This window comes from Candoia aspera, chromosome 4 (assembly GCF_035149785.1).
Source record: "Candoia aspera isolate rCanAsp1 chromosome 4, rCanAsp1.hap2, whole genome shotgun sequence".
NCBI lineage: Eukaryota > Metazoa > Chordata > Lepidosauria > Squamata > Boidae > Candoia > Candoia aspera.
The window spans coordinates 348,061-375,437 of record NC_086156.1 but is presented as its reverse complement, the minus strand read 5'-3'; the positions used below and the strand labels follow the sequence as shown (position 1 = coordinate 375,437).

Genomic DNA, 27,377 nt, shown 5'->3' with positions numbered 1-27,377 from the left:
TTCAGCATCCCTGGAATGGCTGGCTGTGGCCTCTTGTTGACCCTCCTTTGAACTGGAGCCTCTTCAGGGATCAGCCCCGGCCAAGAGGGTGAGTTTCCCCGCCATCCCCCGCGGGCCCCGAAGTGCAAGGGGGCAGGAGCAGCTGGAGGCCGAGCACCTCTTTGGGGCCCTTGCAGCGTCCTGGGAGCTGCAGAGCTGGGGAGGGGCAGGCAGACCGCAGACTCTTTCTCTGCCTCTTCCCCGGACAGCCAGGAGTCTGCCCTGGGCCTTTGACATTTTCTGACCTTTGGAACTGCCTGCTACTAGATATGGTGGCTGTGCTGCTCCAGTGGGAAGCCTATGAAGTGGCATTTCCCTTCCTTTTCTCCATCCACATTTCTGCTGCAGCCTTAGAGTTGGTCCAGCAAGGCGGTCCTCTGGAGTTGAGGTGGCACCCAGATGGTGCTGGCTCATCTGTGGTCTGGGGTATCATGCCACAAACCAGGGCATCTTATGAAGCAGATGGGAGGATGGGTCGGATGCTTGGGCCAGCTTGTGCTGCAAATGCGTTTGAGGTGTGTGTGTGTGTGTGTGTGTTGAATGAACCCCACTTTCGTCCCTTTTGGAGATGGATCTAGAAAGTTGTAGATGTTCATTTTGGCCACCTGGACCCTCTTTGGAAGTGGCCACACTCAGAAAGAACGGTGCAAGGACAGAAGTGCTAATGGTGCGCTGGCTGTTGCTGGCCCAGTAATGATACAGGGGTGGGGGGCTGGAGGGCTTTCCTCTCTGCGGCCTGGCCCTGAGGACTCTGCTGGGCCCCTTTGTGGCAGGAAGAGGGGGCCCAGAGAAGACGTAAGAGGGCTCTGAGCTTCAAAGTAATTCCCTGCCTGGTGCTTACTCTTGGCCACAGGACTTGAGGATTGGGCTTTCTTCATGCTGAGGGTGTGTGTGCGTGTGTGTGTGAACCTGCACCAGTGAAGCACAGTGCAATGGACATGGGTCCTAGTGAACTGATGGGGGCATGTGCCAAGATCCAGATTGCTGGAGAACGTCCTGGGCAGGTGAGGGAACCCAGGCCCCTCTCTGGAGGAAGTGGGCTGTGTGGGGAGGGGGCTGTTTCCTGAGCAGAATGGGGGGGATGTGCTCTGGGGTCCCCAAAGGCCTCAACAGCCCACCAAGGAGAGCCCTTGATGGAGAAGCAGCAACACCTTGGGGACGCCATTGGATGGGGGTCCTCCCTTTGGGGGCAGCTTAATGCCACCCACGGCCCCCCCTCGGCCTCTTCTCCATGGGTTTCGGGGCAAAAAAGGGAATTGGGGTAATCTGCTGACGTACGTGCCAAGGTGGGAGCCGTTGAAAACGTAAAGATGGTGACCATGACAATGCAATCAAAGCTCCACCCACTTTGCACGTGTGTTGCACACATGAAACATGAAAAAGAGGTGAAGCATCAATAGCTCAGTCTTGACCTTTTTTATTGCACCCTGCAGACACCCCTGGAGGGGGAGGCAGAAGGGAGCCAGCTCGCTGTAGGGTGGTCACCGATTCGAGCCTTTGGGGAGGTGCCTTTTTCCCCCATTCGGCCTTTTCCCCAGCAAAACGGGAATACTGTGCACCTCCTACGAAGCGTGTAAGGAATAGGAAGGTTTTAAAAACGGGAGCGGTCGGAAGCAGTTGGCTCCCTGTGCCATGGAGAGTGGGAGTGCTTGGAGAACTCCCTCCGGGGCAAGATGTGTGCCTTGGGTTTCCCCTGGGGGAGGACTGCAGGGGGTACTTCCAAGATGAGATGCAGTGGCTGCGCGGGAGATGCACTCAGGAAGGTCATCCTGGGACAAGGGTGGCGGTGCCAGCCACTGGGAACTGAAGGGGTCTGGGGATTGGCGACTAAGCATGAGGCAGCCCAAGGTCCAGGTGTTGCCCAGTGTGCAACTGGCTTGTAACGCAAGCACAGAAGGTTTTGTGTCCTTTGCATATCATCAGGCGATGGCTTGTGTGGATGGCCTGGGATCATCCCACAGCGAAGCCTGTGGTGCATCATAATTTTGAAATATATCGAAATGGGCAGGAAGCCCCGGCTGGCAGGGTAGATGCCATCAGAGGTCAAAGGAGATTTTGAGGAAATAGGAGAACAGTGGCAGCAAGTGTGTCAGGCACAAGCAATTAGGACACACGGGACCGAATGCGTGTGTCCGGTGCTGCACACATCCCACAGAAACTAGCAAGGGGGAATGCAAGCATGGCTTCCAGAGAATTGTCCCCGGAGACCGTCCCCAGTGTGTGGGTGGCTGAGCAGGGTCAGTAGCCAGAAGGAGCAGAAGGAATAATGGTAACACTGGGAATGGCCCCTTCGGAGCCTTCCTGAAGGGCATTTTGTTCCTCCTGTTGTTCCAGGCTTTAGCCATGTGTGAGGAGGGCGCGGGGGACATCTCTGAGGACTTGCCAGGCAAGGGGGAGCTGGTGCCAAGGTGTGCTTGCCCCTGCAGCTGCCCTGGCCTCGGCCATCCTGCGGGGCTGCACTCCTCTGGCTTTCGGGCCTGCCGGAGGCCTCGGGACAGCCAGGCCTGCAACTAGGGTCTGTGTCACCAGGGGCAAACATGGATTCCGTGCCCATTTTGGCATCCCCCCAGGGCGCATTCTGGCAACCCCCAGCGCGGCACCTGGGGCACATGCCCTGCTTGCCCCCCCAGTTGCGGCCGTAGCAGCCTCAAGAGCAGACTGGCCTGCTCACTGCCAGGCTGCTTGTGGGCAGCAGTGGGCTTGTGGCAGGGTAGAAGGCTGATTGCCCCCTTTTGTGTTGTTGCGGGCATGAGAAGGGGTCAGGCAAGCCAAGGCGGGCATCGCAGGGGGAGGCTGTGTATTTTTTATTGAGGCAGATCTGGAGATTCTCAAGAATGTGGTCAGACTGGAAGCCGTGGCTGTGACCGGGAAGGAAAAAGGCTGGATCGGGGGCAGCCTGGCTTCCCTCTGTCCCTGCCGACCTCACGGCCTCCCCCACTCCTGCGGGAAGGGTCTGACCTGGCTGGGCTGGGCTAAGCACTGTCCCTGCTGCAGGCCTGGGGTCGGGGGCATGGCCAGTGGCCGCTTTCTCTTTCTTTTTCCTTCGGAAGAGCCCAGTCTTCCCAGGCAGCGCCTACCAGGGTCTTGGGACCCTTGGCCATGCCCCATGTACACCCCCCACCCCTGGCAAATCTTGGGCCGCCGCTTACTGGGGAGATGGCAGGGCAGGGCAAGCTTGGGTGCGTGGCATCCACTTTGGGGCTGAGATCTGAGGAGTCCCAGGAGTTCCTGCTTTGGGTGCAAGGGGACAGTCAGGTGGACCTACATGGACAAGAGAGTCCCCTGGGCATGTGTAGAGTGCCAAGCTCACCACCTCATGTTTTTCAAGGCCGGTGGATGGGGCTGCAGCCCTGCATGTCCCTCCACTCCAGCAAGTCACTCGGTCTGAGCTGGGGGAGGGGGCAGGGGGGAGGGGGCGTGGCCGAAAGGGGGTGTAGGTGGGAGCGTCTCTTGCACAGCCCCTGACTCAGGTCCTTTGCTGTGGCACCACTGCTGACAAGCAGGGGGAGGGATTGTGCTGGGGGGGCCTCGGGAGAAGGCAGCATCTTATGGGGAGAGACAAGTCTAGAGGCTGCTGGAGGGGCCCAGAGCCAGGTGGGGTTCTTGTCTGTGACCCCCTCGCTTGTGGACCAGCAACGGGGACCCCCCGTCCCTGGATATCCGCAGCGTGCTTTCTCCCCACCCCACCCCACCCTGCCAGCCCCCACACATGATCAAGTGGGGAGTGATTGGGGGCGGCCCAGGATAATTGCTTCTTGGTAGGCAGCAAGGGCAGGTTGCGTGGAGGCCACCCCGGGCACCAGCCCTGGCACCATGTGGGAACCCTGGGATTAAGCTGAGTTGCTTTGCCAGACCAGGCAGTTCCCTGCTTACACAGCAGCAGCTGTAAAGGTGCAATTGGGCAGAGGCAGCCTTCCCTCCTCGCTTCAAAGGTGCCCATTAGAGTGTGGGGCTGGGCCCTTGGAACCAACCTCTCCCAGCCTGTTGCCCTCCGGGAGATGGGGGCAACTTGGGGTGGCAGGGGGCATTTTGTGGAGGTGGGGGGGCTGAGACTGTAACCATCGTATAGATGAAGGGTGCAAGTGGGGTGGTGCAGCCATCTCTTGAGATCCAAGGGGTGGGTATGTATATCCACTCCACAGCCCTGATGGTCCTGGGCATCTTGTTCTTCCAAGGAGTCTCGCTTGGACGGGCAGGATGCAGGTGGGGCCCTCTTGCAGGACGGGGAGGGGGCAAGTGTGGAAAGGAATGTTCTCCTGCTGGGCACAAAGCCAGATGCCAGTCCCTGGGAAGAGAGTTCCCCGCAGGGAGCAGGGGTGGGAAGACGAGACAGCGGGCACGGGCAAAGGGTCCTCCAGGTGTGCAGAGGGTGTCTTGGGGAGGGAGAGAGGTGCCCCCCCTTTGGAGGGCAAGCCCTCTATTTCCCTTTCCTGGGAGTGGGGCATCTTGTGCCTGCCTGGCAAGAGCATTGCCGGGGAAGTCAGAGGGAGGAGGGGCTGCTGGCTAAGTAGCAGTTGTTGCAGTCGGGGGCTTTGAAGGCTGTTGGGAAAAAGTACAATTTGCTGACAGAGGAATTGCGGAAGAACAAAGAGAGGGCGGCCATCGTGGCCACAGCCCCTCTGCCTGCGCCTCTCCCTCCCTCTGCCCGGGTATAAAAGACTGGCGGGGAGCCGCAGCCACTGCTGCTGCGCCAGGGAGGGCGGGAGGCAGGTGAGGGACTCGTAGAGGGGGGCCGCTTCCTCCTCTCCGTCTACCCTGAGCCAGCCTTCCGCCTTGGCACCAGCAGAAGCAGAGCAGCAGCAGCAGCAGAGCAGGCAGCCTGGTGCCTGCCCCAGGGGTGGGGGCACAGCGCCAGCCTGGGGTCCCAGTGGGCTGCTACCCTACCTCCGTGGGGGCTCCCTGCTCCACGTCCCGTGCTCTGGGGGTTGGAAACAGCTTGGCCCTCAGCACCTTTCCCTTCGCAGCAGGAGCCATCCAGAAGCCAAGGGAGCTATGGGGTGAGTGGAGGGAGCACCCAGCCCGCAGGCTTAGCATCTGGGGCACCTCATCCTCTGTGGTGCGGAGCTGCCTGTCGGCAGCCACAGAACTGAGGGTTGGTTTTATTTGTTGGAGGTGGCCTCCTGGCCACAGTGCTGCCAGGCACGTCATCAGGTGAGCATGGAACATGGGAAGGACTGTCCAGCAGATCGTGTCTGCAAAGACGTTCTCCCAATACCGGTTGCGAGGTCGGGTGGGGCTGCTTGGGGCTGCAGGGTTTCCTAAGGGACCTGGACAGTCCATTTTCCCTCCTGTGTTAGCTGTAGGTGTGCTGAGAGGCACACACTTAGGTCTGGTCAGCCTGTTTGGTGCATACTCACGCACACACAGGTTAGTACATCCACCACCTCTTTTCCTTTGTGGCTGTGTCTCCCCCACTCCCCCAATTTCCAGGCCCAGGATTGAGTCTGAGTCCCTCCATAGAGGAAGCTAGCAATGTGAGGCCCCTCCAACTCTCAACCTCAACTGTTCCTCCACCCCAACTGTCTTGTGGTGGCCCAGAGAGGGGCCTCATGCACAAAGTGTTGAGCATTGAGGAGGATACGGGTGTGTTATATACTACCTTGTGTTCTTGTTGACAGCAGGACTCAGAGTCTCTCAGTGCCAGGAAAGCCTTCCTTTCTCCACTGCTTCCGTGGAGCAGAAGCTGTTTGGCGAAGAACTGCCCGTCTGCCTGCCTGCCTGGATCCAGCCCTTTGCAGGGCTCATCCTGCAGGCGAGGGCTGCAGGGGAAGGGAGAGGTGCTTCCAGGTAAAAGGATAGGGAGTTCCTTGGGAGCAGGAAGTGCCACTTCCCAGTGCATGGGCTCGCCTGCCTGCCTGCCTTTGGACTCTTGTGGCCTCCTGTGATTCATCCTCAGGCTCCTGTTACTTGTGCTGTGGTGTGGGGGAGGAATTGTGGGGAGGGCTATTTTTAGCAGGCACTAGTGGCTCCCAGCTCTGACCGGGTGGGTCTCCTTCCCTGCAGCACATCGTCTGCCCTGCTGTCCTGAGCGTGCTGGCTTAGGGATGGTGGTGCCCCGGTGGTTGGCAGAGGATGTGTCTCCAGAGGCTGGCAGAGAAACAGGGATGGCTTCGAGGGCTCCATAGGAGCCCCTTCCTTCTCTGGCTGGAAAAGAGGCATGAGCCTATGGCCAGTCACTGCCTTGGGGTGGGCATCCCTCACTCCTCCCTTTGGAAAAGAGAGATCCAGCTGGCTGGCTGGCTCCGGCACCTCCTCTCAGAGAAACGGTGGGCAGGGGAGCTGGCATCCCGCTCCAAAGGATGTTTTTAGTGCCCAGCAGCCCTGTTCCAATGCCACAGGATTGAGAACATTCAGCTCCAAACGTGTCTGAGGGCCAGGCTGGGATTTGGCCAGGCCAGGCTGGGCTGCCCCACCCTCCGGGGTCTCTGGCTGGACCAGATCCCAGCCGGCCTGAGCACCTGCACCCACTTTCTCATCTGCCACTGCTTTCTCCGGCTGGTGTGAGCACGGGACCGTTCTCTGGGTCACAGGCCAGCCTTGGTGTTCCAGGAGGAAAGGAGCTTTCTGGTCCTCACTGGGCAGCAGAAAGATTGACTGTCTGAGGCTCCAAGGGCCAGGGAGCCCACGTCCAGCTTTCCAGCCCCAAATTGCTCAGGCCTCTACCCGCCTGCTCAGGAGCATCCTGATTCACCCAGCAGCCGAAGCACAACAAATCCCGGCCGGAGAGCCTCTGGGGCGGCGGGCATCTCTGCCCTCCTCCTCTGCCACGCCTGGCTCCGTGTGCCTCACCAGCCAGAAACAGGAAGTTCCCAGAAACTAAGCTGAACATTTCATACCACGGTCACTTTCTTAGCAAACTTACCTGCTGAGCGGTACCACTGCTTTCATAGCGTAAAAAGGCGTTAGGGTTCCCCTGGCACGTTTACGCCGTTTCTAGGAAGGCCTGTTTAGTGAGGAGTAAGATGGCTGCTGGTGGAGGGGGCTCCGGTCCTGGCACAACCACCACCCTCCCCGGCTGCCATGGCCATCCTTGTACGTGAGTGAGAGAGCAGGAGGCGCAAGGCATCTTGCCTCTGGCTCTCTGGGCCCCAGGAGGAGGCAAGCCAGGAAGGACTCCTTTTCGGATCCAGGCGGCCCTCAGGGGGGCTGGGAAGACGGAACAGTTGGTGCCTTGCTCTCCTCTGCCCTGCTCGACTGGGGTCCTTGGGTGGGCTCTTGGGTCCCTGAGCTAGGGGAGTGGGGGGGAGGGCAGGGCCCACCTGGTGGAATGGGCAGCAGGAGCGGGTCCAGCTGACAGGCCACTGAGATGGCCCCCCCCTCACGTTTCCCTTTTCTCTCCCCCCCCATCTCTACCAGGACCCTAGGACAGAGCGAGGGGCTTCATCCTTCTCTGGGCTGGGCTGGGCTGGGCTGGCCCTTGGGTGGAGTCCAAGTTGTTGTCTGAGTTGTGCCTGTTTCTTAGCACCGAGTCCCGCCCCCCACCGCCTTTCTGTCTGGCCGAGGCCAGTCGGTGGAACCAGCTTCCCGAAAACGGGGAAGGGGGAGACAGGCACCTGGGGCTGGACTCCCTGTTGGCCCTTGGGGGCTGCAGGAGCCAGTTGCTGAGAGAAAGGAGTGCAGGGAGCATGGGCCCCCAGCTGTACTTTCCTTCCTGCTCATGTGCAGAGTGCTTTTTTTCACACAGGCACCAGCGTAAGCCTTTCCTGCCGCCTTTCTTCAGAAGCTGTTTTTAGGAAGGGGGTGAAACCAAAGGCGGCAGTTCCCCTCCCCCCACACTTTGGAGGGTGCTCTCTGTCAGGGGGCCTTGCAGGTTGTTGGGAGTCAGGTGCTCTGCCACGGAAGGAGGGCAGCCCCTTTTTCGGGGGGGGAGCAGAGGAAGGCTGCAGACCCTTGTCCTGCCCACCCAAGGGGGTTTCTGCTTCCTCCTGCCCCCTCCCCAAGGACCAGTTGGGGGAGGCACCATCTCTCCTCAGGAATCTGGGGCGGTTGGTTGGTGAGAACAAGCCATGTGGCAACTCGGTGCCGTTAATCGCCTTAGCTGGGTCAGGTGGGCCAGCTGGGGCTCGTCCCTGGAATGTGACTTGGAAAGTTGCAAAACCCTGCTTCCTGCCCCCCACCCCCCCAGCATGGGCTGTGGAAGATCTGGGTCTTTGGCTCAGCCACGCTGCCCAGCAAGGGACCCGTTGGTGAGAGGGATGCTTCCCCTCTGCAGGCCCGGTTGCTTGCCCTTGGAGTTGGCTGCAAGGTGTGGGGGCGGGGGCAGGTCGCCAGGCCTTGCCAGCTTGGCTGCAGGAGAGGCATCAAGTGTTATGGGTGCAAAGGGCCTAAATAGGGAGGGGTGGAAGATCTCCCCCTCTCCAGCTTGAGATGTGGGCTACATGGGAAAAGCCTTTTGTGCTTCCTTGGTGCCTTGTGCCCCCAGCCTTGCAGCACTTCTGGTCCTTGACGGAGGACTCCAGCCATGGGCTCTTCTGTCCCTGCAAGCTGCCCCTCTCCCCTCCCCACCCCCCATTGCCCTTGCCCATTGCATTTCGGTGCAAGTCAATTTCCCTACAAGAATACCACATCTGGGATGTGTTTGTTGTCCTTCCCGGGGTTTTGCCTCTTCAGACTGCAAGAAATGCCTGTGTGGGGGGGTGGGGAATGGGAGGATTGGGAGGATGGCAATGGTGCCCCAAGGAGAGATCATCCCTGGCATCTGGAAAGACTCTGGCTGGCTCCTTGGCTGATCTTCTGTGATGGAAAAGGCCTCTCTTTGGGCACATGGTGGGTGGCATGAGAGTGGCGTGTGTGGAAATTGTGTGTCCATGGTGGTGGGGTGAGGTGGGAGGAGTGTGTGCCTATCCAGGCATTCCTCTGCCCCCCCTCCCTTCCCAGGAACTGGCCAGATGAATGAGCAAGGGCTCGTGAGGGCGAGTCACAGTTCGGCTGCCAACTTCTACTTCCCCCTCCCGCCCTTCCTTCACAAGGCGATAAAGGCCTGGCCTGCTGCAGGGCAGCTCTGGCGGAGCAGCAGAGGGGAGTGACTGTGCAGCAACTGAGCTCCACCTGTCTCCGTGGCTCCGGGGTTGGGGGGAGATGGGGGCTGACAGGCAAAAATGCTCCCGGATGGCTGGTATAAACAATGGGTCAGTGTATTGTGAGAACACAGCCATCGTGCGCCAGAACTGAGCTCCTTCTGCAATCGGTGAAAGGCACTCCGCACATGCACAGAAGCTGCTGTCCTTTCCTGTGGGCAGGATGGAGGTGGGGCCTTGTGTTCCGTGGCCAAGCCCGGTCAGGCTGCAGTTCCCAGGAGAGAAGGCAGCCTGCATCCCCCTTGCTTGTGCCATTGCGTACCCCGCTGTCCCCCCCCGCCCCCGCCCCTCAGAGGCACCCATTTGGCCCAGGGCGGGAGCCGGAGGCCTGCAGAGACGATGGTGGCAAGAGGGGTCTGGAGGGAGCTCGTTTCTGGCTGGATTGGACCAGCTGCCCTCAAGGCTGAGGGTTGCTCTTGGCACCCTCTAGCTCTCCTGGAGCAGAGTGGCCAAGACAAACGTGGGCGCAGCCTCGCCCAGCAATGCCCAGCAGGAGAACAGGCTGCTCCCCTCCCTCTTTGGAAGGCAAGCCTTCCTGGGTCAGGCCTCACAACGGGAAGTGGGGGCCTCCTCCAGCCCATGCTTATTGTAGCTGGAGCCCGGGGCTCTGCTTTCCAGAGGAGGGGCACCACTGGCGTGGACCTCAGTCTCTGTCCAGCTGCCTGGGGTGGGGGGAGCCTTCTGTGGCACCTGTTTGTTTGGGGCAGAACTTGTCAGCTGCGACGGCGAGGGTGGGCTGTGCTTGGAGGCCCTTGGCTGCCCTGAGCCCTGCAGGAGGAATGGCTTCCCTCTCGCTGCCCAGTCGCAGAGGGGCACGCGCCATCCCCTCCGCTCTCACCTCTCCTCCTGCAGGAGGAAGGAAGAGCTGCCAGTCTGGGTCATTGGGAGTCTTTTCTTGGAGGGCAGGGCCCAGGGCCACGTGCAGCATCTCTCTTTGGGGAGCGGACAGACGCTTTCCAGGGCAGCCCTCCGCTGGCTCTGCGCTCGGCCGCTTGGTGGGAGAGGTGCTGGAGAGAGGCCGTGCTTCAGCATCCTGGGAACGGCCAGCCACCGCTGTGTAATCCTTCCTGAAAGTCTTTTTTGCACTCGTGACCACCAGAATACTCTGGAGTACCAAAGTCCACCGGTTAATGATTGGCTGTGTGGCAAAGGGCCTCCCACGTGCCTGGCCCAGGCAATGCTGTTGGGGGTGGCTGTTAGCCCTGCTTGCCCTGCGATGGACATGCAGCCAGTTCGTGCCCTCGGGCAGACTCAGCCTCCACAGGACGATGAAGCCTGTTGGTCCACTTGGTTGGGAGCTATTTATTTGAGACCCACCTGAATGTAGGCCCACTAGCCTGACCCCAGGTCCCTCCATGCCTGTTTCCCATTGGGTGAGGGGTGGGGGAATGGATGCAGCCCAACCCCTTCCACTTCCTCTCTCACAAGCCATGGATCTCACTGACTAAGCGTGTGGACGGAGGCAGAAGGTACTCAGCACATTTTACTAGGAATGTGAATGCAGACCGCTTGATGAGCTGATTGTGCAGCACGTTCTGTGGATCCAGATGATGGCTTACTCCGACAGGCTAAGCCTGCTCTGCAAGTGCAGCCCCTACAGCGTGGCTGCCTCCATCTGGAGGGTCCCAAGCAGGAGGGGGAGATGCCTGTCTACCCCGACACCCACCCTGAGGGTGGCAGGGGCGGGGCTGGGGCAGGAGCAGATACGAGCAGGGACCTAAAGCAGGTCTGAGTAGCACAAGGGCATTGGGGGTCCTGAACCACTTTGGACGGGCTTCTTCTGGACCTGGCAGAGCTCTGGCCAGCCTGGCTCAGCTCTGGTCAGCTTTGGCTGGTTCACCTTCCTCTTTCCCGGACTAGCGATCCTCCAGGCTCCATCGCTGTCTGGCTGGATAGTTGTAAGATGGATCTGTCCCCGAGCTGTCACATATGCTGCTGCTCGGACGGTGCCTGGGTTGCTTCGGCAAGGGAACCGGGCTCCGCTGGGCGAGAAGAGGGGCACCGCCACTCCTCTTCTTCCAAGCCCAACCTCTGGACGCGTCCCCTTGGAAGCCAGGGGCGGAAGGGTGCCCCCTCCCTCACTGACAGGGCTCTCCTGCAGGTTATGGTGCCTCCACTTCGTCCTCTGAGCCCTAAGGAGAAAGAGAAAGGCTAAGTGTCGAGCCGGGCCTGCCTGGGCCGTTGCCAGGGCTTCTTGCGGAGTCCGCCATGAGCCACGCACGGGTCTCCTCTGAGCTCCATCACATCGTCTCGGGTGCCTTTGAAGGGGTGAGTAGCAGACACCCTTGGACTCTGCAGGTGCCCGTGGTGGCTGGCACCTCTAGCTGTGCACTGGCTGGTGGGTGTGTAGGCTAAGCTGGGCCTTGGGGCCTTTGGCCTGAATGCTCCAGACAGGAGGAGGAGGCGGGGGGGGGGGGAATCAGCCCCTTGGAAAGCATCCCCAGGTCTCCCCAGGCTGGTTCCCCCCACCCTCCCTCCCTCGTGTGGGTCAGTCTGTGGCAATGGGAGCAGAGGGGCCGCCAGCCTCCTCTCCCTGCCTTTTAACTTCTCCAGATGCGCAGGGGTGGGAAGTGCCTGACTCTCCACAGCTATCAAAGGCCCAAGTGCCCCAGGGGAGGGGCGAGTGCCAAGGGGAAGCCCACTCTGTCCCAGCAGCAAAAGTGGGCAAAAGAGGCCTCATTCAGCCTCACTCCTGCTTGGGTGTGGGGGTGCATGGGGGGGAGGGTGTCCTGAGTTGAGGTGAGAAGAGCTGTTTTTCTGGACTGAAGTCCTTCCATCTCCCTAGTGGGCCCAAAGTGGGCTGGTGAGGCTGCTGTGTTGCCTGTGCCTCTGCCCAAAGTTAATGGGTAAGCTTCTGGGGGGATTTCTGTGCCCCAGACCAGGCTGCCGCCAATAAAGGGTCTTCTGGCAGCCCACGACCCAGGAAGAAAAAGCTCCTGATGGGGCCCCTGCTCAGTGGAGCATCCCCCGGCCCCCTGCGTGGAGCCCCGGCTGCAGACCTAGCAGGACAGCTGCTGTGGACTCCCTGGTGGGGTGGTCCAGGTTCTCCGGCCCTCCTTTGGGAAGGGAGGAACAGAGCCACAGAGGGGGTGGCTGCAGAGACCCCTGGGCTGGCCGGGATGGGCCAGGGAGCTTCCCCTCCTCACTTTCCAACATGCACCGGAGGATCCAGCACTGGTCAGTAGCAATACCAGGACGGAGAGGCCAATGCTGGGGCCGGCGGTGGGACCCCAACCTTCCCCTTGGAATCCTAAGATCCCTGAGCGGGAAGAGCCAAAGAGGACCTCCGGCCCCAGGCAGGAAGGACCAAAGGCAGCCCACTTCCCCCTGCCCCTCCCCCTGAAGAGATGACTGCCCAGACAGTGAAGGGGAACCCCCAGCACCCCTCTGGCTCACTGGTTCCACCGACAAACTGCTCTCAGAGATGTCACCTAAGGTGGTCTGCCTCTGTGCCCTCCCCGTACCTTTGAAAAGGATGGTGCATCCTGGGACCCCTGGCAGCAGCCTTCCTGCCTGATGCAGCAGCTCACAGGGTTTCCTTTCCTTCATCCTCCTTCTAGAGGAAGCCAATTTTGGCCAACCTCGGAAGGACTCTTGACCTACCTGTGTCGGGGTGCTGGGCACCTGACAGGGCGATCCTCCTCAGGATAGGGGCCTTCCCACAGATTCTGGAAGCACCAGGCATGCGCTGCTCTGTCCGCTGCTCCATCCAGAGCCTTGGAAGGAAGAAAGAATGGAGCAGGAGGGGGGTGAGGTGGAACAGCAGCAAGCGGGGTGGGGGGGGGGGCGTCAGCGCAGGCAGATGGAACATCCCTGGGGTAGGAGAAAGGCAGGGAGCCTCGGGGCTGCGGGGAGAAGGGAAGGGCAAACCAGGGCCAGCTGCTCCTGGAACCCGTTCCAGGTCTGTGAAACTGCCAGGAGTCAAAAGATGCACAGACCTCTTATCCTTTGGCCTGGAGCCTCTTCATGGCTGGGTTTACCCCACTTGATAAGCCCAAGCTAAAGAAGCTGGTGGCTGCTTTCCTGCAATTTGAGAGGCGGGGGCGTGCACTCTGCACTTGCTCAGATGCTGCTGCTGCCTCCTTAGGGGCAGCCTCTGGAGTGGCTGGAGCGGGCCGGGGCACTTGCTTGGATGTGCGGCCCATTGGCTCTCGCAGACATGTAGGCGGAGGCTTCTTGGGGGTGGGGGCACCCCCTCTTGCCCCGGGGATGGGGAAGCTGTTCACCAACCTGGATGGCAACCCAGCAGCCCCGCCTCGAGGCTCGGGGGGGGGGCGGGTCTGGTCGCTCGGAAGCCCGGGGGTCCGCAGGGAGCCTGACCGGAGCCCTGGCCCCGCCGCCTCCAGCAAATCTTTGGGCCAGGCTGGGGCGGCCCCCAACTCTTCCCGGGCCGTTGGAGCTGCCGCGCGTGTCACCTTGAGCCCCAGGGGTGGGTGGGGAACGGGCTGCCGCGTCCCGGCCAATCTCTGCTGGTGTCGGCCGGCACGAGTGGAGCCTCGCTCGGTCAATATTTGGAGTGGCGCGGAGGCGATGGAGCCGCCTGCCGCCACCCGCTGCCTCGCAGCCCTCCCGCAGCCACCGTGACCTTCCTTGCCGCTGCCGGAGCCGAATAAATCGCGTGGCCAGGGGCGCTGCTTCTGGGTTGCAGCCGAGGCGTCATGGCTCAGGTAGAGAGCGGGCTCGACTGCCCGCCCATGCGCCCCTGGGAAGCCTCCTGGTCCGCCGCTGCCGCTGCCTTCCGCGCCGCCCTCTTCAGGTGCCCCGCGGGCGCGGCGCCCCGAACGCGCATCACTCTCCGGGAAAGGCCGAGCGGGGCACAAGCTCAGGGAGGCGAAGCGGACAGGCCGGGGGAGCGCCCGCTGCCCTCCCGCGCCGTAGCGGGCCTCGCTGGCGCTCAGGAGCTTGTGACTCTCTTGGCAGTCGGAGCCGGACGGGACGGGCCCCGCGTCACCCGCCTTCGCGGTGCCAGAGGAGGAGAAGGACCTGGGAAAGGCGCTGCGCGTGGAGCGCTTCGAAGAGATCTTGCAGGAGGCGCACCCACGTGGCGTGGACGAGGCCGGCCGGAGCTACAGCGAGGAGGATTTCGAATGTAGGTCGGGCCCGCGGCGAGGGGTGGGGCAGCAGGCTAAGACTTTGGTGGGGGTCGCCGAGGGAACCTGCCAACCTTCCTCTCCTGCCACTGGACTTGTGGCTTGGGAGAGGCCAGGCATCCGGAGTCCCACACCTTTTCTCTTCCACAGACCACCGCCAGTCTTCCCATCACATCCATCACCCACTTTCCAGTCACCTGCCCTCTGATGCCCGCCGGAAAAAGGGGGCGTCCAAGAAAAGCAAGAAGAAGAGACCCCGGGCCTCAGTTGCTGGGGAGACACCCACCATTGAGGAGGAGGCTGAAGGGGGAGAGGAAGAAGAGGGGGAGGATGACACCTGTGACACGGAGACAGAGCCCACCCCAGAGGACCTGCTTCAGAGCAGCTCTCCAAAGGGTGTACAGGTAGGAGCGATGGGGGGGGGGGCAAGAGGGCATCCTTCTCTGGTTCTGATCCTCCTCTTCTCCCTTTCCAGTTCTTTTTGCAAGAGGACGATGTTGACCGGCAGAACCTGCTCTTGGGAGAGCAAGCTGCAGCGTTGCCCTCGGGCCCAAGGACTGACTGTGGGTCCCCCCAGGGCTTGGGGGGAACCAAGGCAAGCAGGTGAGCGAGTGCAACTGGACAGAACCATCAGAGGCACGCTTTGTGGAAGGGTGAGCTGCAGAAAAGCCAGGATCCCTCCAGATTGTGGAGTTCAGGAGGTCCAGGGTGGGAGAGGGGCCTTTCCTGAGGAGCGTAATGGAGGGGGGGGGCAGGGAGAGCACTCAGCTGTAGAAGAGCTGCAAGGAGAGGGTGTGAAGCTGTTGGGCCTCTTTCTTCTCCGGCTTGACTGCCAAAGCGTGACCCACAGGCCAGGGGAATCCCAGGGCCTCCTTTGGGGAGCCTCTAGGGGCAGGGAAGTGGGGGCTCTGGGCAGGGGACAGCCGCCCCTCAGTTGCTGAGATGGGGCTGTTGTTCTGCAGCTTGGAGCTCAGGGATGCAGGGGTTGCCTGCGTGATCGAGGGCAGCTCACCCCCAGGGCGCCCGCTCTCCAAAGCGCAGCTGGGCCATCGCAGCTACAACCTCAACGAGCGTCGCCGCATTGGCAGCATGACTGGCACGGAGCAAGCGCAGTACCAGAAGGTGCCCACCGATGAGTCAGAGGCGCTGACCTTGGCCTCAGCAGACCTGGATTACATGAAGAGTAAGCGGGGGGTGGGGGTGGTCAGAGGCCACTTGGCCCTGGGTCCCTGGACTCGGGCTGCATCGCAGGCAGGTTTCACTTGGGGCTTCTGTGGCTGGGAGCCCTCCCAGGAGAACAGCGGGGTGTCGAGAGAACTTTGGAGCTAGCCCCAGGCTTCTATGCTCTGCCCGTTCGTTGAACGCAATATTCTACCCAGAAGCCAAGCACACAGATTCCACTCCTTGGGCGGAGAAGAGGTGCAAGGAAGGGTCGGTTATCTTGCAATTTGGTCTCAAGGGGATTCTAGCAGGAAGGCCACATGGGGATCTGCAGATACGCGCCTTCAGTGCCCCCTGCTCCTCTGCTACAGGCCACAGGTTTGAGGATGTTCCAGGAGTGCGCAGGCACCTGGTCCGGAAGAGCACGAAAGGACAAGTGGTGCACCTTGGCAAAGACCGCCAGGAGGCCAGTGCCCGGCTGCGCAAGCAGGACCGGAAGCCTCACGAGGTGAGGTGGCCGAGGGGTGAGAGATCCAGGGCCTTGTGGGTGGGGTTCCCAGCTTTCTGCTTTTGGCTCCCAACAACATCTGATGGACTTGTTCTGGGAACTGAGGCTGTGGGCCCTCGAAGCTGCTCCAGCCAACAGGTCTCAAGGAACTCCTGAGAACTGCGTTCCGCAGGCCACGGGTCCGTCTGCCCAGCCTGTCCCTGCCTCCCGGGGGGAAGAGCCCACGGCACCTCTGGTGCACTCTCCCGCTTACCCGGAGAGGATGGGTGAGCTTTTCCCAACTGACACCAGGTGGGGGGCTCAGTTTGGAGTGCTCTGGAGGTCCTCCTGGTTATTCTGAGATCCAGGAGTTGCCGGCCTTGCTCCTCCGAGCATTGTTCCTGTTTGTCTGGCACAGGTGTTTGTGGAGCTGAATGAGCTCATTGTGGACAAGAACCAGGAGATGCAGTGGAGGGAGACGGCGCGCTGGATCAAGTTCGAGGAGGACGTGGAGGAGGAGACCGACCGCTGGGGCAAGCCCCATGTGGCCTCCCTTTCCTTCCGAAGCCTGCTGGAATTGCGCAGGACCCTCTCCCATGGTAGGAGGCTGGGCAGTGGAGGCCCTCTGCCCAGCTAAGTGGGCGAGTGGCCCTGGCGGATGGGGTGCCACCCTGGGTGGCGGCGGGGGCAGAGGACGCTCCCAGGAGCGCTTTCCCTCCCCACCCAGCACCCGGGGTTAAACAGGGTCGGGGTGCTGCTGCCGCCAGGGAAGAGGGGCTGGCTGGGCCAGACCTCTCAGGCAGCAGCAGGGCCGTCTGGGTCTGTGGCTCAGGCGTGACTCCTGCAGCAGGTGGGCAGCTCCTTCTGCGCTCCCGGAGCGTTCTGGATTCAGGGGTCTTCTTGCACGCAGGCCTTCCTTCTTGCCCCCTTCGCCACACCAATCAAAAGGCCTGCCTAGGTCTGTTTGCAGGGGGGGGGTCATTCTCCCAACTTTAGGTAGGGCCAGGTGGGGGAGCCCCTTTGCATTTTGCTCTGTAGAGTGGTGAGCCTTTGTGTGAAAAAAAGCAAAGCCAAACCATGGAACCAAAGTAGGCAGAATCGGGGCTTCTCAGAGGAAACCGGCTAGTTCTCCTGTGCTTTGTGCAACTGTCCTGTAAGAGCAGGGACGGGGACGGGGATGGGGGGACACTGGAATCAGAGCAGGGAGCAGAGCAGGGGCAGTGCCGTTCAGCGCTTTGGCTGAGCGCTTGTTCCACCCAGCGATTGCGAGGAGCAGGATGGACGCTCGGGATTGATCGAAAGATGGTCAGGAGTCTTGGTTTACTTTGAGTCAGCATGAACATCCGGGGCTGGAGGATTGTATCCAGAGGGTTTACAGTCGGAGGGCGAGGGTTTCCCCAGTTTCCGCTTCTGAGCTCTCAGCCTGCAATGGCGGACTGCAGTCCCCCCGCCGCTGTCAGAGGCTTTCGAAGACATCGCACCGTCCAGCGGAGAGAACCGTGGGGCCACAGCAGCAGGGCAGCGTGCATAGCTGCTCCAGGCTGCTTGCAAGCGGGCCTCCATCCGTCGTCCTCTCCGCCTGCAGGAGCTGTGCTTCTCGACCTGGATCAGAAGACGCTGCCCGGAGTGGCCCACCAGGTGGTAGAGCAGATGATCATTTCTGACCAGATTCGTGCCGAGGACCGTGCCAATGTGCTGCGGGCACTGTTGCTTAAGCACAGGTGAGCATGTTGGGATTAGCTCCTTGGGCCAAAGGTCAAAGAGAGACAGAGGCAACGAGAGTGAGGATCGGAACCCTCCCCGTCTCCCAGCGCCTTCTTCCTTGGACCCAGCTGAAGGACCTGGACCATGAGCACTCCCCATCCGGCCCACGAGTTTCCCCCGATGCCCCTCTTTCTTCCGCCAACTCTGTTGGCAGACTGACGTGCCGCCAAGGGGCGCGGCAGATTTTGCTGGACTTAGAGCTTGACGCACAGGTGGTCTTTCCTGCAGCCATCCCTCTGATGAGAAAGAATTCTCCTTCCCTCGCAATATCTCAGCCGGGTCGCTCGGCTCTCTGCTGGGTCACCACCATAGCGCCAACCATGTGGGAGAATGCACAGAGCCCACCGCCACTGATCCACTCATTGGCCACGTGGGTGAGCATGAGACACGGGTGGACATTGAAAAGGAGGTGAGCTTTCAGAGACCCCATCTGCTCAAATGACACCGAGTTGCCCGGACTCTCTGGGTGAGGAAGAGGCCCCCGTGCTGTTCAAAAAAAGATGGGGAAAGAGAGAGACTGCGGTGGGGCGTTCTCGGATTCCAGACCTGTGAGCAAAGAAGAGGTGGTTGAGTTAACCTGAGAGGGGATGAAGAAGCAAGTTGTGAGAGGCTGTCTAATCAGGAGTGGGCTCAAGGAGGCCCAAGCTCAAATCCACATCAACTGCAGGCCCTGGCTGTCGGAATAAATGAATGGTGATGGATGATGAGATAGGGGGACCAGGTCCAGGGAGGTGGGTTCAAGCTCCCCCTCTGTGGGTTGCTTTGGCAGGGGTGCCTCCCATGTGCATCATGAGGCACTCCTGGAGGGAAGGTGGGCCACAAGTTTAGTTCAGCTGTATTTGTTTCCTATTTATGCTGATTGCAGAAAATCCAGCCTGGGATGGGAAAGCGGAGCAGGAAACGTTTCAATCCTAGCAGAAGACTTCCCATGACATCATATGGTGGGCGGAGGGGATTCAGGCACACAGGAGGCTGGGGCGGACTTTGCATAGGGGATGCTGTTGTGATCAGAGGGTTACTCTGATCTCTGGCAGAGGGTTCTAGCTACCGGCTGCGTGGCTTTATTTCAAGGCTGGAAACAGGTAGACATTCATAGACCCTCTGCTGTTCCCCCGCCCCCTTTATCGGCTTCCTACTGGAAGGGAAGTAGGTTATGGTGCTGGGGAAGGTTGAGGGGTGCTGGAGTGGCCTCAGCCCAAGGGGCTTGTAGGAAGTCCAGCAGCCAACTGACTCCGCATCCCACCTCGCCCTCATCTCATAGACCCTGCAGAAGGAGATCCTGTCCCCTGCTCTGCCTGGCGCCATGACACGCTCCAAGTCTAAGCATGAGCTGAAATTGCTGGAGAAAATCCCAGACAACGCAGAGGCCACCGTGGTGCTTGTGGGTGAGCAGATGCGGGAGGATGATGGCCCAAGGTGCTTGAGAGCTCTGGGGGGCACAACCTTCACGGGCATGCCACACCACTCCTTTCCCGGCAGGGTGCGTGGAGTTCCTGGACCAGCCCACCATGGCCTTCGTACGGCTGCAGGAGGCCGCCCAGCTGGAGGCAGTCCTGGAGGTCCCTGTTCCGGTGCGCTTTCTGTTTGTGCTGCTGGGCCCGAGCAGTGCCAACATGGACTACCACGAGATCGGGCGCTCCATTTCCACCCTCATGTCGGACAAGGTAGGCCCTGTGCTCCATCCTGGGATCCAGCGCGCCGAGCCTTCCCAAGCAGCCTGGGGCACAGGTCTCCAGCTTGCCCCTTTGTGGTCTACAGCAATTCCATGAAGCAGCTTACTTGGCTGACGACCGGCACGACCTGCTCAATGCCATCAATGAGTTTCTGGACTGCAGTGTGGTCTTGCCACCCTCGGAGGTGCAGGGGGAGGAGCTGCTGCGCAGCGTGGCACACTTCCAGCGTGAAATGCTGCGCCGGCGGGAGGAGCAGGAGCGGCGCCTGCTCACGGGGGCACCCCTGGAGCCCAAATCACCAGAGGAGAAAGGTAGGGCAGGGAGGAGGGCGCCAGCCCCTTCCCCTGGCACGGACGTTTGCATCTGCTTCGGCCCAGTCGGAACGATGAGGGTTCAACCTGCCTGGAATTGAGCAAGGGGTGCCTGGCTCTGCCTGGCAGGGAGAGACCGCTAAGTTGCCCCTCTACTCCACTACTGTTCATCTGGACGTTTCTCACCATGGGGGGGTTTAACGCATGGAGCCCCCCAAGGTTCTGTCCTTGAATGGGCGCTTTTAACCTTTTTTGAAACATGGGCAGTATGCCAATTTCAATAATAATAATATCATCTAAAAAATCATCTAGGGTCAGGCATCATTAGCGGAATAGCCAAGATTGTTGGTGACCCTAAATTGTTCAGATTGGTAGGAACAATAAGGGACTACAAAGAGCTCCAAGGATCCTCTGCACATTAGAGGAGTGGGTGTCAAAATGGGAGATGTCATTTAGTGCGAACAAGTGTAGAGCGATGCACATTGGTGCCAAAAATCCTAAAGCATTCATACGAACTAGTGGGGTCCTACAGCTCATGTCCTATTATACTGTGCTCTCTATAAGGATCCTAGGACCCTCTTTATACTCCTTACCTGGTAAAACACCCAAAAAAATCTGATTTTTTTTTTAATATTCAGTTATCATTATCAGATCAGTATTATTTGGTTTTCTTGAATGTAGGCAAATTCTTTTATATAGTCTGTGAAACTCGACAGACTTTAACTTCAATGGTAACATTCTTGTCCTGTTTTGTGCTTTTATTTTTTCTTAATTTTTTTAACGTCTGTGACCATAATAAACTGTACCTAAGCCAGCAAGGTCAGAGCTAGCAGTGAGTGGTGATAGAAAACAGTCCAATGAAGGTGTCAACACAGCATGCATCCACTGTAAAACAACACAGCGTATTAGGGATAATAAGAAACCATATCGAAAACAGAGACGCCAATATCACGATTCCCTTATATAAATCAGTGGTGCGGCTACCTCTGGAATATTATGCGCGGTTCTGGTTGCTGCACTGCGAAAAGGATGTGGCGGAGCTGGAGAAGGTCCGGAGGAGGGCAGCTAAGAGGATCCGGGGGCTGGGGCGGTTTCCTCATGAGGAAGGTTGCAACCTTGGGGGCTTTTGGGTCTAGAGCAGAGGTGAATGAGAGAGGACATGGTTGAATTACGCGCAGTGTGGAGGAAGTGGAGACAGAGAAGCCATTTTCCCCTTCCCCAAATACTAGAACCAGGGGCCACCCAATGAAATTGAATCCAGGAATAATCAGGACAGAAAATAGGGAAATAATTGTTTTACACAACACGCAGTTAAACTCTGGAATTCACTCCCGTGAGATGCGGTGCTGGCTGCTGGCTTGGCTGCCTCCCAAAATGGGCTGGACAGTTGCTGGGGCTCTCGGGCTGTGAGACCCAAAGGCAGCGGGGCTGCCTCTGGAGGCCATCTGCTGGGAGACTGGTGGGCTTCCTGGGCAGGTGGAGGGCCCCTCAGAGAACATGGGGCTGGGCTAGACGGGCCAGGGGTGAAGTCTTGGTTTGCTTTCAGCGTAGGAGGGGAGATCTGCCCTGATTCAGACCACTACCCGGTTGGGCGGGGAGCACCTTCACAACTTGGCTTGTGAATCCACAGAGCCCAGACAGGACAGCAGCCTCTGGTTTAGACAGCCAGCAGAAAAGTCAGAGCTCCGTGGCCGAGAGGCCTAGCTGCCCTTGTTGGCTAGATGCACCATCTCCAGGCTGAGAAGTAGGGCGCACCCTGCACCTGAGATGATGAGGAGATGGGGGCCAACCGGGGGGGGGCTGGACTCCCCCTCGGTTGGTGGGCTTGAATGTTTTCTGACTGGAAACCCCTGTGCTCTTGTCTGCAATGTACTGCTCACGTTCTTGTGTTTCAACAAATGCTGTTCACCACTGGGGGGCTCCCGTGGGTTCTGTGATTACTACACAACAAAATACGGTCTGTTCTGGGGAATGGCAACTGCTGATTAGCCAGTATTTGGCCCCCTGGCCCCTTTTGCAGGACGGTCTCCTGTTAACATGGTGGGGTGGGATGTGGGGGCCCCAGAAGGCCCCCAGTGATTCCTGTTTGCACCCCTAGCACTGCTGAAGCTGAGGGTGGAGGAGGAGGAAGAGGAGGCGGAGGCCGACCCCCTTCAACGCACCGGCCGCCCCTTTGGGGGTCTGATCCGGGATGTCCGTCGGCGTTACCCGAAGTACCTCAGCGATTTCCGGGATGCTCTGGACCCCCAGTGCCTGGCGGCCATCATTTTCATCTACTTTGCTGCCCTCTCGCCAGCCATCACCTTTGGGGGACTACTGGGTGAGCAGGGAGGACAGCAGGCGAGGCGTGGGGCAGGGCCTGCCTGGCTTCTGCCTAGATGAAAGCCTCCTGCCCCTCTGCTGGCCTGGGACTGGCATGGGGTCTTCTGGGGCCAGGGGGAGGGAAGGAAGCCCCCCTGAGCCTTGGCTCCCTTCTAGGCGAGAAGACGCAGGGGCTGATTGGCGTCTCTGAGCTCATCATCTCCACCGCCGTGCAGGGCGTCCTCTTCTGCCTCCTGGGGGCTCAGCCACTGCTGGTCATTGGCTTCTCAGGGCCCCTCCTTGTTTTTGAGGAGGCCTTTTTCACAGTGAGTTTGGGGGCAGGCTTCCATCTGCCTGCCCCAATTTCCAGCCTGTCCTGAGAGCTTCCAGATTCGCCAGTAGAGGGGCACCCACTCTGCCGCAGCACCTCCACTGCATCCCATACATGGGGCGGGGGAGGCGTGTGCTGGTGCATGGGGTCCTTGGGCAACTCTCAGTCCCTCGGGAGCAGGGGTGAGGAGTGCCCTTTGGCTGCCCGTTCTGGAGGCTGGACTCTTGAGTTGCTCCCTCCGCCCCACCCTGCTCCCAAGGCGGAGGACCCGCCGCCTTCGGACTGCCGTCCCCTAAGTCTTTGTCTGTCTCCCCGTGCCCAGTTCTGCGCCTCACGTGGCCTGGACTACCTGGTGGGCCGCGTCTGGATTGGCTTCTGGCTCGTCCTCATCGTGCTGACGATGGTGGCCTTCGAAGGCAGCTTCCTGGTGCGCTTTGTCTCCCGCTTCACCCAGGAGATCTTTGCCTTCCTCATCTCCCTCATTTTCATCTACGAGACCTTCTTGAAGCTGATCAAGGTGACGGAGGAGGAGGAGGCGGTCCCCTTGCCACGGCTGCAGGAGGCAGGACGGGGGGGGGCAGGGTCTGAAAAACAAGCAGGCCGCCTGGAAATCTGCGGGGGCTCCTTTGTGGTCAAGCTACCACCGCAGAGATGCCGCCACACGTTCCTCACCTGGCGGTGAGGTTTCCCTGTAACTTCTGAAGAGTCTCTTGTCCTCCGGATGTTCCTCCGGGAAGATCTTCCAGGCGCACCCTCTCCACGGCTGCCACGGCAGGAACGGCACTGGTGGACGCCTGGCGGAGACCGGCATTCTGGGACCAGAGAATGGGACGGCGAGCCGAGGTTCTTCCGAAATGACCGGCCAGCCCAACACAGCCCTCCTCTCGCTGGTGCTCATGGCCGGAACGTTTTTCATCGCTTTTTTCCTGCGGAAGTTCAAGAACAGCCGCTTCTTTCCTGGGCGGGTGCGTGGCCTCTGCCAGGGGACCGGGGTGTGGGGACCCTTTGCCAAAGCCAGGGAGGAGCTCCTTGGCAAGTTGGAAGTGGTGGCTGCCGGGAGAAGGCAGGATACTCCGCAGGCGTTCAGAGGCCCCACGTTTTGTGGGTGCTTGAGGGACGGGAGTTCCTGAGACTGAGCAAGTCTCTCCGGGCAGGTCCGGCGGGTGATCGGTGACTTTGGGGTGCCCATTGCCATCCTCATCATGGTGCTGGTGGATTCCAGCATCCAGGATACTTACACTCAGGTAGGAAGTTGGGGGAATTTTGGGAGTCTCCTTCAGGCTCCCAGCAAGGAAGGAGAGGCACAGCCATTCAGGCCACCCCACCCCCGTCCCTGGTGGCTGGCTTGCCAAAGTCCAGTGGGGAGGGGAGGGGAGGACAGGTTCTGGCCATTCCATGACCGGTTCCTGAGGAGGGGCAGCAGGCCGGGCACGTCTCTTGCTCAGCCCTGGCTGCCCCCTTTTGGTTCTCCTCGGCCTCCAGGCCCAGCTCTTTTCTCTCAGCCTTTCACCCTTCTCTCCCCTCTCAGAAACTGTCGGTGCCCAGCGGCTTCTCAGTCACGGATCCCGGCAAGCGGGGCTGGGTGATCAACCCTCTGGGCAGCAGCCAGGCGTTCCCAGTGTGGATGATGGTGGCCAGCGTACTCCCGGCGGTCCTCGTCTTCATCCTCATCTTCATGGAGACGCAGATCACCACGTGAGTGCGGGCGAGGGCTTCTCTTCTCGGCCCCCGCCTGGTCCTTGGGGGTGTGCTGGGAGAGTGGCCCCCCAACCACTGCCCCCTTTGCCCCCCAGGCTGATCATCAGCAAGAAGGAGCGGAAGCTGCAGAAGGGCTCTGGCTTCCACCTGGACCTGTTGCTCATCGTGGCAATGGGTGGCTTCTGCGCCCTCTTTGGGCTGCCTTGGCTGGCGGCTGCCACGGTGCGCTCTGTCACACATGCCAATGCGCTCACTGTCATGAGCAAGGCCGTGGCCCCAGGGGACAAACCCAAGATCCAGGAGGTGAAGGAGCAGCGGGTCACCGGGCTGCTCGTGGCCATCCTTGTGGGTGAGTCGCTGGCTGCCCCTCGCTGCTCTGCCCGTTCTGCCCGGGGAGGTTGACCGGCACAGCCGGCTGCGCTGCCCTGATCCTCCCTCCCTGCTGCCAGCACAGCCTTCGCCAGCTGGGCCTTCCCCCCATCCCGTCAGAGCCCCCAGGGTGGCAGGTGGCCAGCCTCGGCTGTTGGGGAGGAGGGCTGATGGCAGCTGCCCGGTGCTTGGAGGGCCAGGGCTTGAGTGCGCTGTTCCTCCCCATCCAGGCTTGTCCATCGTGATTGGGGACCTGCTGCGCAGGATCCCCCTGGCAGTGCTGTTTGGCATCTTCCTCTACATGGGGGTCACCTCACTGAATGGGATCCAGTTTTACGAGCGCCTCCACCTGCTGCTCATGCCCCCCAAGCATCACCCAGACGTGCCCTATGTCAAGAAGGTCAGCTCGGGGCACAGGGCTGTCCCTGCCATTGGGGTGGGGAAGGAGTGCGGCCTTTCTGCCCAGGCCATTCAGCGCCTGCAAGCGGGGCAACAAAGGGACAGCACCTACCTGGGAGGTTCTGCGGAACAGCCGGGAAGGCTAGTGGCCGGCTCCCTTCCTTGTGGGGGAAGCCGCTGGGGCTGCTCTCTGTGCGCCTAGCCTGGCCGTGGACCCCTGGGATGTCTTACAAGGAGATCCATCAGGAAGGAGGTGGAAGGTCTGTCCTAAGAACAGTTCACCCTTGTTACGCCTGCCTGTTGCCCCCTGGCTTGACAGGATGTTCCCCCCAGAACTAATCACCTGGGTTTGCATACAGACAGGGTCACGTAGCTCCTCGGGCCCAAAAGTAGCTGGTGCCTTTGTGGCTGTGCATCCTGAGAACACAAGTAGCGTGGAGCACAAATGTCCTTGTCCCCAGATCATCCCTTAGCTTTCCCAGGCTGGTTGTCTTGAGAGGCCGTCCAAAGAGCTCTTCGACACTTGTAGCTGATCTTCTTGTGGGTAGGAACTTAAGGCTGCCTCTGCCCAGTGCTCTTACCCCAACTGGTTAAGAACCCGCCAGCCCTAGGGGCCCAGCTTGCCAGTTTGGGAGCCCTACTTGGATAAACAGCATGAATCATGCAAACCTAGCCAACTGGTTCACCAGGGCCCCAGACAGAGATGTCTTGTGTGCCCCCCCACCCCGACTCCCAGCATGGTGGATGGCATGGCATCCAGCCATGGTCCTTACTCCCCTTCCCCCGGCATCATGGCATCACTGTCACCAGAGACATCAGCATCACCACCACCACCCCCGCTTCAAGTGGGGAGCCTTTCTGCTTGGCTGGTCTCTGTCTCCTTTCTTCCCTTTCCCCAGGGCAATCAGTGGACCGCCTGGCGTCTGCAAGGGGGGAAAGGACCTTTCTCTCCCATTTGTGCTTTTCACCTCCCCCCCAAAACGAGCCCAATGCCCTTGCTTGGGCTGCCCTTTTCCATCCCATGCGGGGCTGCGGAGGATGCTTCGAGTGTCCAGAGGTCCATGCCTCCAGCTGCTGCCCTGGCTGCAGTCCTTGCCAGGGACGACTTCCACGTGGGCTGGCCCCGAGGGAGGGGCAGTTCCCGGAGGTGGGCAAGGGTGCTTGCCCATACAGCTCCCTGTTCCTCTGCAGGTGCGAACGATGCGCATGCATCTCTTCACACTCTTGCAGCTGGCCTGCCTGGCTGTGCTCTGGGCTGTCATGTCCACCATCGCCTCGCTGGCCTTCCCATTCATCCTCATCCTCACAGTCCCACTCCGGTTGTGCCTGCTCAGCCGCATCTTCACAGAGCGAGAGACGAAGTGTGTAAGTTTGGGATGAGGACCGCAGGCGGAAGGAGGGGGCAGGGAGGCAGACAATCTGGCAGGGAACGGCCAGCACCAGAGGCAGCAAAACCAGCTGCCCGTGACTCTTGCCCTCCAGCTGGATGCAGCAGAGGCAGAGCCCATCCTGGACGAGAGAGAAGGCGTGGACGAGTACAACGAGATGCCGATGCCCGTGTGAGACAGAAGGCTGAAACTGAGAAGGCTGAGCACCGAGCGGCCTCCCCTCCCCCCAGTGCCTTTGCATGTCAGTGTGGGAGGAGAGGGTGGCCCCCAGATCACCCTCTCTCTGTGTGGCCTGGCTGTGGAGGCCACTGGGTAGCAGAATCCCCTGCCCTGCGTCCCTGTCAGCTGCTGGAGAGTCTATGCACACCCCCTTGCTTCTACACGCTAGCTGGAGGGGGGCACACAGCTCCTCCAGGAAGGACAGTCTGCTACTTTCTAAAGGCCCTAATTGCATTTAAGGTATTAATCAACAGCTTTATTAGAATCAGAGTTGGGGACTGGAGGAGCAGCAGGAAAGCAGGACTTGGCCCCAGTGGCTCTGAGCCTCTTCAGCCTCTCCCTGTTCAGGAAAAAGGACCCAGAAGCAGCAGAGAGCTGGTAACAAGCCAGGGCAGGGTGCTGGGGCTTTTCTGGAGCAGGAACCTGGCCCTAGTTCTAATCAGCCGGGGTGAGGCCTCCAGACCCTGCTGAAATCAGGGCACTGGCGAGGAGGGGAGCAGGGGATGTGAATCGGTGGCTGACAATAAAGCACAGAGCGCCTGCACGGATGCCTCGCCAGTTTTCTTCCACGGTTTCTCCCCTGGGCCCCAACGCTGGGGCAGAGTCAGCCTTGCGTGGGGCACTTCCCCAGAGGAGAGAGAAGGCCTGGGCCGGGGGAGCCCCACAGGGATTTCCCCAGCCAGGAACCCCTGGGCTTCTCAGGGCTGCAGCTCCCTCAGCTGCTGCTCAGCTGCCATTTGGTTTCCTCGATGCCCTGCGGAGCAGCTGCCCAGGGAAGGAAACGAGGCCCCCTTGCCCAAACCCAGCCCCCGGCAGTGGGGGAGAAGGGACTGAGATGAGCTCCTCTCTGCTCTCCCTGCCTGGGCGTTTTCTGCAAAGGGTGGCTGTGCTCACTTGGGAGAACATGGCAGGCGGAGGTGTCAGTAGCACACCAGTAGTGCCCCGTGTAATTGACAGAAGCGGAGCTGCTCAGCCCTAGTGCACCAGCCGCCATGCAGGGGGGTCCCCTTCCATTGGGGTGCAGCCAGACTGCAGGTGCAGCAGAGACTCCGCAGGGGCCACCCTGGCCC

General features: G+C 60.3%; 1 protein-coding gene across 2 annotated transcripts; it reads left to right on the top strand.

The window, feature by feature from the left end:
• On the top strand, window positions 1–26,851 carry SLC4A2 (solute carrier family 4 member 2). 2 transcript variants are annotated; one of them, XM_063303166.1, is made up of 23 exons: window positions 1–88; window positions 11,218–11,384; window positions 14,037–14,205; window positions 14,357–14,610; window positions 14,682–14,809; window positions 15,169–15,389; window positions 15,739–15,875; window positions 16,273–16,453; window positions 17,440–17,575; window positions 17,847–18,027; window positions 18,880–19,003; window positions 19,098–19,282; window positions 19,377–19,602; window positions 21,701–21,922; window positions 22,081–22,229; window positions 22,557–22,751; window positions 22,972–23,199; window positions 23,389–23,478; window positions 23,763–23,929; window positions 24,028–24,281; window positions 24,532–24,701; window positions 25,892–26,065; window positions 26,183–26,851. In XM_063303166.1, exons 2-23 carry the CDS (start codon window positions 11,325–11,327, stop codon window positions 26,261–26,263), a joined length of 3,732 nt encoding a protein of 1,243 aa, XP_063159236.1. In that variant the 5' UTR covers window positions 1–88; window positions 11,218–11,324; the 3' UTR covers window positions 26,264–26,851. The 2 variants fall into 2 exon arrangements, with proteins under 2 accessions (XP_063159236.1, XP_063159237.1); XM_063303167.1 differs by lacking the exons at window positions 1–88; window positions 11,218–11,384 and adding an exon at window positions 13,760–13,783.
• The last annotated feature ends 526 nt before the right edge of the window (window positions 26,852–27,377 follow it).